Source organism: Phycodurus eques, chromosome 16 (genome assembly GCF_024500275.1).
Source record: "Phycodurus eques isolate BA_2022a chromosome 16, UOR_Pequ_1.1, whole genome shotgun sequence".
NCBI lineage: Eukaryota > Metazoa > Chordata > Actinopteri > Syngnathiformes > Syngnathidae > Phycodurus > Phycodurus eques.
Genome location: NC_084540.1, coordinates 12,910,491 through 12,927,021, shown reverse-complemented (window position 1 = coordinate 12,927,021; position 16,531 = coordinate 12,910,491). Strand labels below are relative to the sequence as shown.

At 41.0% G+C, this 16,531-nt stretch overlaps 2 protein-coding genes across 3 annotated transcripts; both read left to right on the top strand.

The window, feature by feature from the left end:
- Positions 1-661: 661 nt before the first annotated feature.
- On the top strand, positions 662-2,834 carry gfer (growth factor, augmenter of liver regeneration (ERV1 homolog, S. cerevisiae)). The gene is made up of 4 exons (XM_061700974.1): positions 662-742; positions 839-1,056; positions 1,369-1,577; positions 2,106-2,834. Exons 2-4 carry the CDS (start codon positions 856-858, stop codon positions 2,266-2,268), a joined length of 573 nt encoding a protein of 190 aa, XP_061556958.1. The 5' UTR covers positions 662-742; positions 839-855; the 3' UTR covers positions 2,269-2,834.
- An 837-nt stretch (positions 2,835-3,671) lies between these two features.
- On the top strand, positions 3,672-16,160 carry syngr3a (synaptogyrin 3a). Of its 2 annotated transcripts, none has more exons than XM_061700354.1 (4): positions 3,672-3,831; positions 8,626-8,860; positions 9,649-9,794; positions 10,654-16,160. In XM_061700354.1, exons 1-4 carry the CDS (start codon positions 3,730-3,732, stop codon positions 10,864-10,866), a joined length of 696 nt encoding a protein of 231 aa, XP_061556338.1. In that variant the 5' UTR covers positions 3,672-3,729; the 3' UTR covers positions 10,867-16,160. The 2 variants fall into 2 exon arrangements, with proteins under 2 accessions (XP_061556338.1, XP_061556337.1); XM_061700353.1 differs by having other exon boundaries at positions 8,590-8,860.
- The last annotated feature ends 371 nt before the right edge of the window (positions 16,161-16,531 follow it).

Below are 16,531 nucleotides of genomic sequence, written 5' to 3'. Positions count from 1 at the left end.
TTTCGGTTGTAAATGTAAGTCAGTGCTTCTGATAGTGTTTTGGCCAACAGAGGAGGCCTTTCTGGGCTTGACCTCTCACTGCTAGTAATGGAGCAACCACCATCCACTTTCCGTGTTTCATTTTGCTGCACAGTCATCAACAATTTTCCCCTGGTGTTCCATTTTAAACCACTAGATGGTAGTGTTTACCAATGCCTAACTACGTCGTAGATCACAGATACAGCTGTTGGTAGACACGGCACGCCCATTTTTAGCTCCGTAGGAAGGCCCAAGTCGGCAGCTCATTCCATGTGTGTGGACAACAAGAAAAGCAGAATACTGAGGATTGCGTAAAACGCCGTACAATTACGACAAGGGAGCGGGAAGTCCCTTTCACATTATTATTATTTTTTTTGGTGCTTTTTTACCCCAAATGTTTCGTATTGACAGCATACACTTTAGCAGTGACAAAACAGTAACTATCATAAAAATCGGTTGAGAAATGAGCAAGTTACGCCTTGATTTCAGTGTCCATGCATTGTCTTCTAGGGGAAAGACGACCTTTCCAACATGGCTGCCATGTAGGCACGTACAGTAGCCCCAATAATAAAGCACGCTGGCAAATCTAGTATTCATATCTATGACCTAGACTCTGTCACATTCTGTCGTCACAACCGGAAAACCGTCGGCACCTCCAGACTCTCGCTTCCGTCAAAAACGCACGACCAAGTGTAGGATTTATATCACCCGGGGAAGCATGCAGGTTAAGCATGTTCGCTCACTATTAAGAATATTACATATTAAACATGAATCACTTTGCAGACTGACAGCTAGTTAATAAATAACTATTTTAATTTAGCGGGTCGGAGGACCAACATGTCGGCGTCCTCATCCCAGAAAGGCTCGCCACCAGCCTCCAGCTCACCTGCTTTTGAAGGTTTTCCTTTTGCGGTGCCGGGCAGCACTTCCGAGGAGCAGCAGCCGAGCGGCGGCGTCCAAAAGAAGCCGTGCCGCGCTTGTACGGACTTTAAATCGTGGATGAAGACACAGAAGCAGCAGACGACAGCTGCTGTGCAGGTGACATGAGGTCAATGCAGATTGGCAGGTGTTTTAAAAAAATGTTTTGTTTTGTTTCGTTTTTTAGATTGATTGATTTTATTTGTGTTGTTATTGTCTTCAAAACACATCTAATCACGGTGTTTGTGCTCAGGCCAAAGCAATTAAATTATTACCTTGGTACCATTATTGAGCAAGACTGATCAATAAAATCTTTTTTTGTAGTTAAGGACCGCTGTTTCAGAGGGTGCAGTACAAGAAGTGTCAAATCAGGGCAGATTCTACTGTCCAGCATACAGATTATTATTTAACGTACATTTTAAACCCGTACAGGAGTCTCAAGATGAGCTGGAGGCACAAGAGCCCGAGTGTCCGCTGGACAGGCAAGAGTTGGGACGTAACACCTGGTCCTTTCTGCACACCATGGCTGCATATTACCCTGACAAACCATCTGTCAGCCAGCAGCAAGAGATGGGCCAGTTCATTAACCTATTCTCCAAATTCTTCCCCTGTGATGAATGTGCAGAAGACCTTAGAAGCAGGTCAGACCACAGAACTCTTATGGAATCAGTGTTCAATGACGCAATACATCTTTGCATGGTGGGAGTTTAAAAAAACAAACATTCTCTGGTACTGTATTTCCTCATAGATTTACTCATTTGCATTTATTCATGGGTATAGAAAGTCAAAGTGTGGGTGGCATCATAATAATCCCATTTTTTCCCCAAATTCTGAAACACTCGTTCACAGACACATTTTCAGAAATAGCCAGCTAACTAATGGTTTACTTGGTTGTGTAATTTCACACTTGACGAGTGGTAGGCACTGCAGCGACCCATTTGTATATGTGCATCCATAATGGGTCTCCTTTAAAACAAACAATCATGTCCTTAAATAGACTCCTTCCCTTTACTCAGAAGAAAAATAAAACAGTAACTGAAATTAACTCAGTTCATAGATGTTAGCCTACCATTTGAGCAAGTACAGTATCTTGTCTTTTGTCTCTTTGTCAGAGGCAGTTTATTTTATTTATTTTTTTCCCCTAAAATGACATCATTTGCTCCCCACAGATTAAAAACCAATCAGCCGGACACTAAGAGCCGTCACGCTCTGTCCCAGTGGCTCTGTCGACTCCATAACAACATCAATGTACGTCTGGGAAAACCGGAGTTTGATTGCTCCCGAGTTGATGAGAGGTGGAAGGATGGATGGAAAGATGGCTCCTGTGACTGAAAAAAAACCCTCCCAGAACTTTTGAGTGTCGATGCGTTCGGCTTTGGGGCAACATCACGTGAAGATAATTGTTGTTGTTTTTTTTCTTTTAACATGGATTTTCCTGTTCTGCTGTTTACCAATATATTTGGTCCCATAAACAAAATTGAGGGTGCAAACAAACAAGCGTTGTTATTTTGCACCAATATCACTATCACTAGTGCCATTGGCGTCCTCATCAGAAATCACTCATCAATTAGTCATCTGGTCTTATAAGTGGCCGAAGGTTTGGACACACACCAGTACAAAGATAAGTCTCTTAAAATGGGTTTCCTAAATGTTTTCCTTTTTTAATTTTTTTTTTTTTTTAATTGGATTTATGTTATTTTGGCATGTCCCACACAGTGCTCTGCTAACTACAGTTTGTATAATGTGGTTAAATGATTTTTAAAAAAAATTGACATAGTTTTATTATGTTTATTAAGTTATTTGAAAAAAAATGAGTCATTTTGATCATGTGTATTTTATTTTCATAATCATGTTAATAATTTTTGCACTGTAGTGTGTTGAGTCTGGACATCATATTCTTTGGGGTTAACGCTGATATCATCAAAACAAATTCCAAATTAAAGTTTTTTGTTTGTTTGTTTTCAACAAAATGCCTGGAAGTTATTCTGCATTATGAGATCGTAACATCCATAAACATTTTTTTGTATCGAAATATGGGCATGACCCTTTGAAATTTTGAAATGGATTATCACATTGATTCGTCACTGGTAGGCAATTAGTCTTCTGCAAGTCAAAGGAGTTCTCAGGTCAAATGTGACATGATGTGTGTGTGCGTGTGCACGCTATTAGTGAACAACCACATTGTTTCGGGGGTGGGATTAAGACTTGATTAGGTTACTGTATTACGAGAGACCTGGCCACTGCACATTCAAGGAATGAAAATGTGGCGACTTTGTATGATATATTTAGACGCAGCAAGTGTATAAGGTCTAGTAGTAGTTAATTCATTGATTGACAGATGCGTTTCCTTTCATTTGTAGCTACTTCCTCACACACTGGCCTCAGCACAAATGGACACTAAATGCCTGAATGGTCACCTAAATAAATAAATGCATATTTTTTCCCCCTACAAAATGTAAAATCTATACCGGTACGTAATGTATATAGTTTGCTTGATCAAAATTTCAAAAATAATTATAAGGCGATGCTCATTACCACAGTCGAAGCCATTAGATATGTATTTAAATATTCCACAGTCACGATTTGGAAGTGCAGTATTGATCTCAATGCGCTCCCAGCGAGAGCGAAAGCAGCCCTCGTGCTCGTCGCGCGCGTGGCCGCTGCAGGAGGCGTGAGCGCGCACGCAGGAGCGTCCCTGCAGCAGAGCTGGGCGGGCGGTGCGCGTGCCCCGGAGCCGCGAGGGGAGAGGAGCGAGCGAGAGAGCGTCGGGGAGCGTTCACGGAACCAGCGAAGATGGACGGAGTGGGATCGTTCGGAGCGGGCCGCGCCGGGTCCACTGTCGACCCAATCAGCTTCGCCAAACAGCCACAGACCATCCTCAGAGCCTTGTCGTGGGTGAGACATGTTTGTTTGGATTTTCAAAGTGGGGGGATTTATGCTGCTGCTGTTGGTGCGCCTGTGCGCGTGGATTATCTGTTATCGTAGCTGCGCGAGCCTCGTGACGGTCCTACTACAAATGTACATTTTTCTTTTTTGGGAAACCACACAAACGATAAATGGAGACATCTACATGTGCAGAACGGGGTGATAAATGTTCTGTTAAAGGGTGTGTTGATGCAGAGGATGCAACCAAGGCCCAGTTATTCTCCAGCATTTTCCTTATGACAGATGTTCAAGGGGCACAAATGCTACAGAACCCTTTTTTAATCATAATTGTGCTGCGTCAGAATGAGCCAAACCATTCATAATTCACTTCTCGTTATTTGTAACCTTTAAATGATCATATAGTCACATTCATCACGTAAAGCCATATTGTTCGGCAAAATTAGCTGCTGTTCTCCCCTAAACGTCGTCTGTCGTCCAGTGGCGGAGCTAGACTTTTATCGTTGGGGTGTCCAGGGGGCGGCCAAGGCTATTTCAGGGGGTCCACAGACTATGACAATGAATTTGTTTCTCCACCAATGAATTGCAATCCGAGACTCTTAAATGTTGCAATCTACATACTAAGCCACGCAGAAGATGAGGTTTGTGCGCATAAATGAAAGTTTATTAACAATGTTTATAACACAATGTACACAGAAGCACAACTGCAACAATTTTTCAATAATCACACAGTAATCCACTCACAGTTGTCCACTCACACACACACACACACACACAATTACCCACTCACAGTTACTCAGCGCGCACACACACGAGCGATTCTCTCACACTCTCTGTCCACCTTACCGTTGCCTGACTTGCTTCTCTTTAAAAAGAAGTTATACATCTTGTCGCCCTGTTTTTTCATTTCTCAACGGACCCTATGAAAAACAAAAAAGGCCAGTTTTGTTACTCTTAGCATCACTTACAAATTGCACAATGTTATCAAATCCCCACTTCAAACCTACAAAATGTCAGGGGAAATAGACCACTATAGATGTAAGTTTAATATTCAAACTTTCAGCGACTCAGTGGTACCCAACCGGTTTTGCCTCCATCCATCCATCCATTTTCTGAGCCGCTTCTCCTCACTAGGGTCGCGGGACTGCTGGAGCCTATCCCAGCTGTCGTCGGGCAGGAGGCGGGGTACGCCCTGAACCGGTTGCCAGCCAATCGCAGGGCACATAGAAACAAACCACCATTCGCACTCACAGTCATACCTATGGGCAATTTAGAGTCTCCAATTAATGCATGTTTTTGGGATGTGGGAGGAAACCGGAGTGCCCGGAGAAAACCCACGCAGGCACGGGGAGAACATGCAAACTCCACACAGGCGGGGCCGGGGATTGAACCCGGGTCCTCAGAACTGTGAGGCTGACGCTCTAACCAGTCGTCCACCGTGCCACCTGGTTTTGCCTCAGGACCCCAAATTGAACTTTAAGTCATTAAGTCGCTACCCAAATTTTTGACATTCTTTAGCCACCCAAATTTAATACAGTAATACAAAATGCATGAAATAAGATGCTGCATAGAAGAGAGCGAAAAAATGCTACAGCAATACTTTTGACACTGTAGTTTTAAAGCTTTTAAACGAACATATCAGTACACCAACAGTTTAGAGACATAACAAAGGGCAAAATGTGAAGGATTAATAATCCCCCAGCCTCCTTCACGTCATATTTCATTGAAGCCAACAGACCGTGAAACAGCTAGCTGGCCGACTGTCTGCTAGTTTAATTCCCCTAAAATCATTGGAGAAACACGTCAATATAAGCAGCAACCCGAATGAAATGCAGACGTTAACGCGGAGTGGCTGTTGGAAGCTGACACTGGTCATGTGGAGACGCCATGAGATGTATCTTGCCCATGTGCCCGCCGTGTTTTGGGTGTGCCAGCGGGCGAGAGAGACTGGCACACTGCGCTGGGTGCTTATTGGCTGTTTTCATTTTTACCGCCATGAGATGTAACTTAATGGGGGTCCAATCAGATTTCAGGGGGGTCCAGTGCTACCCCGGCCTCCCCTGCTGTCATCCCACCTGTGATCGGTCAGTGAACGTAACCGCGCACGCGAGCTCGCATCGTGCGTGGCGTGAAATGTGTGTAAATATTAAAGTCACGAGGGCTATTTGGTTCTGACGGGCGTGTTGACACTGGTCAATTCAAACAACTAACTATCTATCTATCTATCTATCTATCTATCTATCTATCTATCTATCTATCTATCTATCTATCTATCTATCTATCTATCTATCTATCTATCTATCTATCTATCTATCTATCTATCTATCTATCTATCTATCTATCTATCTATCTATCTATCTATCTATCTATCTATCTATCTATCTATCTATCTATCTATCTATCTATCTATCTATCTATCTATCTATCTATCTATCTATCTATCTATCTATCTATCTATCTATCTATCTATCTATCTATCTATCTATCTATCTATCTATCTATCTATCTATCTATCTATCTATCTATCTATCTATCTATCTATCTATCTATCTATCTATCTATCTATCTATCTATCTATCTATCTATCTATCTATCTATCTATCTATCTATCTATCTATCTATCTATCTATCTATCTATCTATCTATCTATCTATCTATCTATCTATCTATCTATCTATCTATCTATCTATCTATCTATCTATCTATCTATCTATCTATCTATCTATCTATCTATCTATCTATCTATCTATCTATCTATCTATCTATCTATCTCCATCCATCCATCGTAGACAAACCACAATGTTTGCCACACAGACAGCTTCTGGATTTTTCTCATCCCTTCCAATACATAAGTGAATGAAAGTCATCCATCCATCTGTAGCTGTTTGTCAATCCATCCATCCATTATTAGTTCATCATTCAACACGATGACGCGCATCTCACGTTACGGACTCTTTGCAGCCAGTTCTCCCAAACATAATGGCTACAACAAGTAAGACTATAAAAGGGGATGAGATCGCTCAATGGAGCATTCCCGTCAATCCGGATACAGTAGTCCAAAATACACTCACTCCTTCTTGTGAGTCACAAGACGTTCACAAAAACTTGATAGTTAAAAGTCTGTGTATATCTTTTTACAAAATCAGGAATATTTAAGTATTTTTTGAAATCCTGTTACTCGTGTGATTTTTGCAGGTGCATTGCTTTGCTGCAAACGCACCAAGTCACTATAGAACCACCTGTGTATCTAAGCAGATTAGAAGCACACATGTGATCGTGGCTCCGGCATTCTCCCTTTGTGTGTCCTTCCAGCATCATATGACCCGCGGTCCCATGTGGCTGTGCGTGCGTGTCACATGGCCCTGTTCTGCCATCCACTGTTACTCAACCGATCAGTTCAAATTTAAAAAAGGACAGTTGGTGATCACCACGAGGAGAAAGATGATTAACGTTATAGAATTTGCAATGGCAACTTGTCATGCTTTTCACATGCACACGCACACACACACACACACACACACAATGCCTCAGGACTGTTTGATTCTGGAGAGGAAGTGAAGCATCAAACTCTCCGGTCAGTCGTAACAGAAAGGATGGAAATGAGGTTAATGCCTTTGGTCTTGAGCGTTGCTCAAAGAGACGCTCACTCGAAACACTGCCGAGAGATGTGACTAATAAAACTAATAAACAAACGATTACTGTATGTTTACAAAGGAGACACAGAAGAATTGAGATCAGAAAAAGTGGTTCTTAAATTACATGGGTGGAAAAAGTACTCTACAAAACACTCTATACTTAGATAGACATACAGATAATTATGTTAAAAAGAATAAAAAGACTGGTAAATGTAACAAAATTTTTTTTTTTAAATCACAGGAAACAGCTTTGATCCAAACTCAAGTCCGACAAGATAATCCGGACTGAACTGACAACAGGGCCTGCGTGAGCAAAACTTGCTACAACAACAAATCATTTTCTTAATTAAGGCCATGGATGGGGAATATCTTGCTTCTTCGACTCTGTTGTAGTTCTCGTTCATGTTGCCTGGTTCCCGTTCCTCCATGTCTTACCTGTACCTGTTTTTCCCCGCTTAATAAGACCCCAAGATCTCAATCACGTCAGATTTGAACCGCAGTTCACTTTACTTCTATTTGTCTTTTTTTACATCATGTCGTCATTCGTGGAGGTTGAAATAAATAACTGCTTTGACAAAGGAATGAGTAGAAAGCGGAAATCCCTAACTGTAGGGAGTAAAAGTAAAAAGTCATCAGAAAAATAAATAAATTCTCATGTAGATACCAGAAAAATCTACTTAATTGCAGTAATAAATTATTTGTATGTTACTTCCCATCAATGGAAAATTAGAAGTTATCTTAGATAAATCAAGACAGAATTTGCAAAATGAGTGGATTTCAAAATTCCCACAAGAACCTAAATGCAATCTGACACCAGCAGCCGCCATGTCTCCCGAGAGACCTGCCATATATCAAAACGGAAAATATCATTAAATATCTATATTTTAGTTGGATGATGGAACACAAGCAAGAAAAGGGGTGATTTCAGGGATTGTGGGTCCTCCTGAAACCGTCGCAAACGTTTATACAATCATATTAAATTGCTCATACTCATGATGGTGTTGATGTGTCAAAACAGTGACGAGTGACTTGATTGTTTGTCATTCTATACTGTAATGAGACAAGATCATCAAGTAATCTTTCACGCCTTATGTACTGTATACGTATATATTTGTGCTTTTGTTCGCCACTGCAGTTGTCTCATCTTGCTGTTCCTGTGCCCGTTGCACAGATCTTCTCGCTGGTGGTCTTCGCCTCCATCGTGAACGAGGGCTACGTGAACATAGGCAGCGAACGTCTCTACTGCATCTTCAACAAAAATGCGGACGCATGCAACTACGGTGTGTTCGTGGGCCTGGTGGGCCTGCTGGCCTGCTCCTTCTTCCTGCTACTCGACTACAAATTCTCTTCTATCAGCTCCGTCAAAGACCGCAAGAAGGCGGTCATGCTTGAGATCGGCTTCTCAGGTGAGGACGCGGCCGAGTACTGACACACAGACTGCCATCACCAGTGGGAACTGTTGAGGTCAGGGCCAGCAAGGCCTTCACTGCAATCGTGTTGTTCGAGTGGCGTGTTTTTACTGTATGCTGAAGGGTTGACTGTATAGAATGTTGACGCCAACGATGCCTGAGGTTGTGGAGCGGAGCGTCGTTGTTGCCTGCAGTTGTGAATAAAAGCTCGCATTGTAGACTACGCTTTGTCGTCTGTTTGAAGGCCAGGATAGACAATATGACACACACTCTCAAAGTGGAAGGAGAGCAGGGAATGATTGTACCGCATACAAAGAGGTCTGCGATTATGTGCAAACGCCGCAGAGATGCGCCATGCAGAACCCGCTGCTGTGGTGGACCCACAACGAGGACAGGTTTTCCCGTTTGGTCAAGTGGTGCGAATGTTACCTGGCTGTCGCAACAGTGTTCTCAGATTTCATTTCAGAATCAGCAGTGCTGGCTGATGTAACTTAAACTCCATTAGCGATGGGACTGTTTCTTTTACCAATCAGCTTTCAAATTCGTCCTCAAGACCGTAGCTTGTTCTGGACTTTTACAGTAGATGTCTAAAATAGCTTGGGGTTCCCTCTGCAAAGGCACACAAAGCTGTCGTAGTTCCTTGTTTCCGATCAATGAAGTGACACACCACGAGATATTAAGAGAATTGAAACCTTTCAAGTCACAAAGAAGAAACATCGGCTGCTGACCTCTCCCGACTGTGTGATTCTCTCATTACAAAGCAGCTCTGTCTGTGTTCCTGGCAGGTTTATGGGCCTTCTTGTACTTTGTAAGTTTCTGCTTCCTGGCCAACCAGTGGTCTCGAACAACGACCGATGAGCTGCCCCTCAACCAGGGCGCGGATGCAGCTCGGGCTGCGATCGCCTTCTCTTTCTTCTCCATCATCACTTGGGTAAGAATATGAAAGTAGACAGTTACAGTTATTTCCAACCACTGTGCTGCAGCACATTATTACGCTGTGAGGGATCAGCAGGTGTACTGCGAAAAATTTACTTATTTCACTTAATTGGTCTAAAAATTATTATGTTCACTGCAGAGATTATAGGCATATAGTTTGACACTTTTTATCCTGCATATAGTGTGTGGAGTTTGCATGTTCTCCCCGTGCCAGCGTGGGTTTTCTCCGGGCACTGCGGTTTCCTCCCACATCCCGAAAACATGCATGGTAGGTTAATTGACAACTCTAAATTGCCCGTAGGTGTGACTGTGAATGCGAATGGTTGTTTGTTTGTATGTGCCCTGCGATTGGCTGGCAACCAGTTCAGGGTGTACCCCGCCTCCTGCCCGATGATAGCTGGGATAGGCTCCAGCACGCCCGCGACCCTAGTGAGGAGAAGCGGCTCAGAAAATGGATGGATGGATGGATAATATCAATATGTTAAAAATAATTTATAAAAAATATTGAATCAGCCTTTGGGCACAACAGCGTCTGCTGGTCTCTTGCTGTTGCATTTAGGTTTGTATGGGAATTTTGAAATTGACTTACAACTTTATTATTGTAAAGTACCATCCCCCCCCCCCCCCTCCCCCTAGTCTTACTTCTATTAAGTGTAGCCCCTTTACACCTTCATGAAGAGGCAGTCATTATTTAACATTCTAAAATTACACACTGTAATAATATGCTAGCATAGCATCACTGACATACAATTCATACAACTCATTCACGCTCCCATCGAGGACTGGCGACGTCAAAAATCACAACTGCTGCCAGTCCGCTCCTTCTAAGTGTGCCCATCCGACTGTGCTTTCAGGCTGGCCTTACAGTGCGTGCGGTGCAGAAGTACCTGTTGGGCACTGACATGACCCTGTTCACCTCAGAGCACCTGGACAGCGCAGTCCCCACCCAGCCGTGCCCATCCAACTCACCAGGAGGAGGGGGCACCACAGAGCCTACAGAGACCTACCAAAACCCTCCGTTTACAGAGAACAATGCGGCGCCCACATACCAGGTTCCCATTTACTAGAGAAGCTAGATAGGAAACGTTGATGTGACGGGAAATCAAATACAGTTGCTATCTGTCATGGTGCACTTGCAATCAACGTGGGCAGAATTTTCAATGAGATTACAAGAATAATCTACTCTTTTGTTTCCTCCTCTTGTTGTTTTCGTGAGCATTCCAGCTTCACTTTTCTAGACTCACTTTCACGCAGATTAGGATAAGAATAAAGAAAATCAAAAACAGAAAACAAGAGGAGGTACCATAGAAGACGAGGCCGTTTGGCATTATTCACACACAAAATAGGATATCATCACATAAGCAGTATGACAAAAAGCACCTTCACTTGAAATCTAAACTATTCCCTCTCATGCCAAACTGTTCTGGGGAATGTTTTTATTTATTCCATTTCTATTTGTTTTCTTTTCCTCGCACTGCAGTTAAACAGTGTGTATCGAATCTGCATGTTTCCAAATGTAGAGATAGCAACTCAAGTGCCATACTGTACTGACAGTGACTTAACTGAGTAGATTTACACATGCTGAACATCATCATCACGACGACAATGTTTTTGTGACTAAGTGCAATATCTCACATTCTCATGCAGATTGCTGTGTACTATGCTGTACTGTGGAGTAAGTCGACTACGATGCGGCGACTATACAAAGTGAACCTACGTTCAGATATTTTGGGAAAAAGATAATGTGACCTATAATCAGTACAAATGAATAAAGTTATTCATGTTTGTTTCACGCAAGTGTTATCTTGAGGGTGTGAAAATTGGTTTTGAATTCGCTTATTGTACATTATATACAGTGGATATAAAAAGTCTACACACCCCTGTTCAAATCCCAGGTTTTTGTGATCTATAAAAAATTAGACCAAGATATTGTAAATCATTCCCAAACTTTTCCCACCATTAATGTGACCTATAATGTGCACGTCGAAATCAAATGTGGGAAAATGTTTTATGGTCTGAAAAAAAACAAGGTTTAAATTTTTGCTCGTAATTCCAAAAGGTATATTTGCCGCAAAATCACGACGCTGCTCATCACCAAAACAGTGCCAGTGAAGCATAGTGGTGGCAGCATCATGGCAGTATGGAACTGGGGCCGGGCCATAGACAAGGTAGTCAGTGTTAGCACAAAACCTTTAGGATTCCGATGGAAAGCAAAGAATGACTGAAAAACCCTACTAGAACATCTGAACTTCATTTGGGATTAATCAGAGGGACTTTGTATGGTGGCAGGTATGTGCCGCATCCCATTTAACATGAGTTTGACTGTGATAGGTTAATTCTGAACACAGCCACATCCCAGTTATAAGGGGGTGTGCACACTTGTCCAGCCACATTATTTCAGTTGATTATATTTACTTCCCCTCTTTAACAGATTTAATTTTTTAATGAGTTGTACAGGTTTTAGGTAAAATTAATGGTGTAAAAGGCTTTCAAATGATTTATTTTGCTGTCATTTTTTTAACAGAAGTGTGTATACTTTTTATATCCACTGTATATAGTGTAAAATAAAATAAGACAAAGTAGAATCATCATATCATGGAAAACTATTTCAGTAGTTCAATTCAAAAAAGGAATTTCGTGTTATATGAATTAAATACTTTCTGATTTTAATTTTATAATGTTGATGATTATTGCTTATAGATAAAAACTCATCATTCAAACAATCACAATTATTTTTAATATGGAAATTAGGTAGGAATTAACTTTATGAAAAATATTATAGCTACGTGTTTAATAAATCTAGAATATGAGATTCACTTTTGGAATTTTCTTCTGTGATATTCAAATTTATTGAGATGTACCTGTATATAGCCACCATAACAAAATGGTATCTTTACAATTGTAAAGGACTGGTTATATGTCACATTATCTTTTGCGTAAAGTTAATTTTTATTTTAACGGGTGTTTTCACTTTCTGCATATCCACTGTTGATCAATCACAAGCTCTGTCTCAAATGACACACACACACACACACACACACTATTCAGCTTTGAATTGTACTAATAAACCTCAGGCAAATTTGACTTGTAGAACTTGCATTCTATTCATGCTTTAAATCAATATTTATTATTGTCATAGATGTAATGGTGAAATACAACATATTTCTCCCTGATTGAAATGGACTCCACCCAAATGTACGTGTATGATTTTCTGTACCAGGGAATGTACGTCGTGTGTCATTTGAGACAGCGTCCTATGTTGAATGAAAGAATCTTTTGTACGTCAGGTGTGTTTTTGTTTACTTTTTAGAAGCTGCCAAACTGCCCTATGTTCTTATGAATATTTTCTTGATTTTGAACGCATCACTGTTGTCTGTTTACGGGGGATCCCGACTTAGGTCAGGGAGAGGATGTAGTGGTCACATGCCAAATCTCTGTTGGTGTTCTGTTGCCATGGCGAAAGGGGCATAGGGGTGGCTAAACCATGATTGACCCTGGCGCAGCCAGAAAATCTTCTACCCCTGGTGACTGCCATGTCTGTATGCTTGTATGTGAATGAGTTCAAAATGTTGCTGTGTTACACTTCTTTTTAATAATAATAATAATAATAACATTACTACAATAATCACCATGTTCCCCAAAATAGAACTGTTCTGCCAAATTTATGTTTTTCCCCTACTAGCGTGCAAGCCTTGCCTGTGCTGAATTTGCTCCTGTGAAACAGCGCCCTCTGCTGAACAGATCTGGTACTGATGCAATGGGACAACTAGGGCTCTCTTTTAAAAGTAACCATACTAGGAAAATGCATGATATTATTGTATAAAACTAACAATGTAAAGTGACAACAACATCCATTAAGTTACTCATTTTGCTAATAATCACAGGTTATTAGGTTATTAGGTTATGCGTATCAATCTGCTCCAATCCCAAAAAGCGATGTTATCACAACTGCATGACGCTGCTGTGTGAGCTTCAGGGGGAAACTGTCCCACAGTGTTTTATTTCCTGTAAGGCTCTGCGATGAAAATGGGACATAGAGTCTTTTAGTGGCACAGCCTGCTGACTCTTTATTCAATTTCAACGTCACTGATGTGACAATCACATCAATTGTGTCCCAACGAAAGCAAACAACTAAAAATGACCAGTGAGGTCAACGGCTCACAAAGATGCACGAGATGGCATTTATAATCATGTAAGCTTTTGAGACAAATGAGAAATCAGTGGCCTTCATTCAGTAAATTGCATTGTTTTCTATTTCCAGGAAGGATTCAGGTCAGATTTTTACACGATTCACCAAGTTGTAAGTGGGAAGTTCGTTTTTGGTCAAAGTATCCGCTAGCATTATTTCCTGGCATTGATACAAATGGATAAAAGATGCAAAACCCAACGCTTCTGGTATATTTTAGGTCAATGTCCAATTATATTTTATAGTGGATGTGGGAACATACTGGTGGTTGTTCATGTTGAAAGTGTGTATAGCGAATATAACTGCCAACTAAATGCTGATGCATGTTTTTACTGTATTGCCTCATATAATGGCCATCCCTCTAATTCAATGTTTCCCAACATTTATTGAGCCAAGGCAACCATTTTACATTAGAAAACTGACAGCACACCACCCCCCAAAAAAATGTCACAAAAAGTACGAAAGAGATTTTTGTTTTCAAATACATTATACATGTCTGAAGATAATTGCTGAAAACGTGCAGACTGAGAACTATAAATATATATACTATTAAAAAAAAGTTGAGATATAATGTTAAATTGTGCAACTGCAATGGGCAGTTAGCTCGCGACCTATGCCTATACCCCTAAAATATATTTTCCCTTCAGATAGGCTGCCAGCGTGGCTGCTTTAGAACGCCTCGTTGTCGGCCATGAGTGCACGCACGTCACGGAGAGAAGGTGGAGGAGCGAGGGGGCCGGGGGAAAGTCAGACGTCACAGCCAGCGAGTGTACGAGGGCTTCACGCTGGTGTGGCAACTTTAAAGCGCCTCGTTGTCACAGCGTGGATAAGGTTATATTCCCCCCAGAGGCTTTGAGCGGATACACAGTATTTTTGTGGCTCAAACATATAGTTATGTGTAAGCATACGACAGATGCCAAACGAAGAAGCATTAATTTTTCCAGGTCCTAATGGTACTGTTTGATTGACAGTTGAGTGAGGCATGATTTCAGCGGACACACCCACAGCATTTGAGAGCAGAGAGAATGGCTTGGTTTTTCACGATTTTGAAACCTCTATTTAAATACTTGATTTTTTTTTTTATAATTGAAACTGGGCAGTGTTGTGAACAACTCTTCTCTGTAATGTGTCAAATTTAGAAAACACTTATTTTCACTTTACAAGGACTTACAATCTTTTAAAAGAACATCTATGTCCAAATAAAGGCTTCTGCCTGAATAGATGCTTTCCTCGTCTGCAGTTGAGTAAATAAATCCCCCCGCCCACTATTTGCATAAATATGGTAAATTGATTTCCTAACTTTCAAACAGCTAGTGTTATCAGTTTTGCTGTTAAAATATCAACAAAAATATCAGGAAATCGATTTAATAGCCAATGTAGAAGCAGTAGAGTAATGCAAAGTGTGGGTGGGGGTTACTGATGCTCGGGTCAGGTCGTATTGTTATTCTCTTTTTCAGTCAGTGTGGTAGATTTAAAAAAATATACTAAGTCCAACATTCTCTGTGTTTTGTGCTCTGGCCCATGTACACTGCTCTAGTGCTGGTTGATTGTACAATTCAGTATGTTAATTTAAGTAAATAGAACATGTATGTAATGATGTCCAGGTTCTGGTTTGTCCTGTACTCCTTTTGAGAAAAAATACTGTATATATATATATATATATATATATATATATATATGAAAAATTATTCTGAACTAGAATGCACTCTTATTCAGAAATACTTTCAGCACTCTTAAATGGGCCATGGACACAAAAATTAAAGTCTGTGATCATACTGTCGTTTTGTCGGACTGAGATATAATAAAAGTGATATGTCGTGATGCTGGTGCTGTTAATTGTGAGGGTTCCAGTATAATTCTTTGCATGGATGTTACGATTTTTCCGTCAAATTGAGGATAAAAATCAAAAGCCCATAAACAAGTGAGTTTTCATTTTAGCGTGCTGCCCTTTTATGATGATATGTCATTTTGTTGTTGTTGTTGTTTTGACAGTGTTAGACTTCTGTGTAAAAAAGAAACACTGTGTACAGCCAAGTGTCACCTGTCTATTTCGTGAATGTCTCTGGACTGCAGTCTGTGCATCACTCCCAATAATAATAATAATTAAAAAAAGACAAGTAAAGACATGTTTTGGGATTGTTTCTTTTCCCAAGTTACATTAGGTTGATGCATAAATTGTAGAATTATACATATTGACCAGCCACAACACTGACACTCAATACAAGAACTATATCAACGTATTCGGCCTTTATCAAGACAATGTTCAGTTCTGATTGACCCTGCCACAGAGTGATTCACTTAATGTTTTCCATTAGGGTTTGTGGTTGGTGACCAGTTCAGGGTGTACCACGCCTCTCACCCGAACATAGCTGGGATAGGATCCAGCACGCCCACGACCCTCGTGAGGATAAGCGGTACGGAAGATGAATGAATTCATGATGTACAGGTGTGTTTTGATAGTCTAAGTTACAAGTTTCGCTGACCAACCAGAGGACAGAAAAATGCTGATGTCAAGGGCCAGCACTTCAGCCCTGTGTAGACTAATT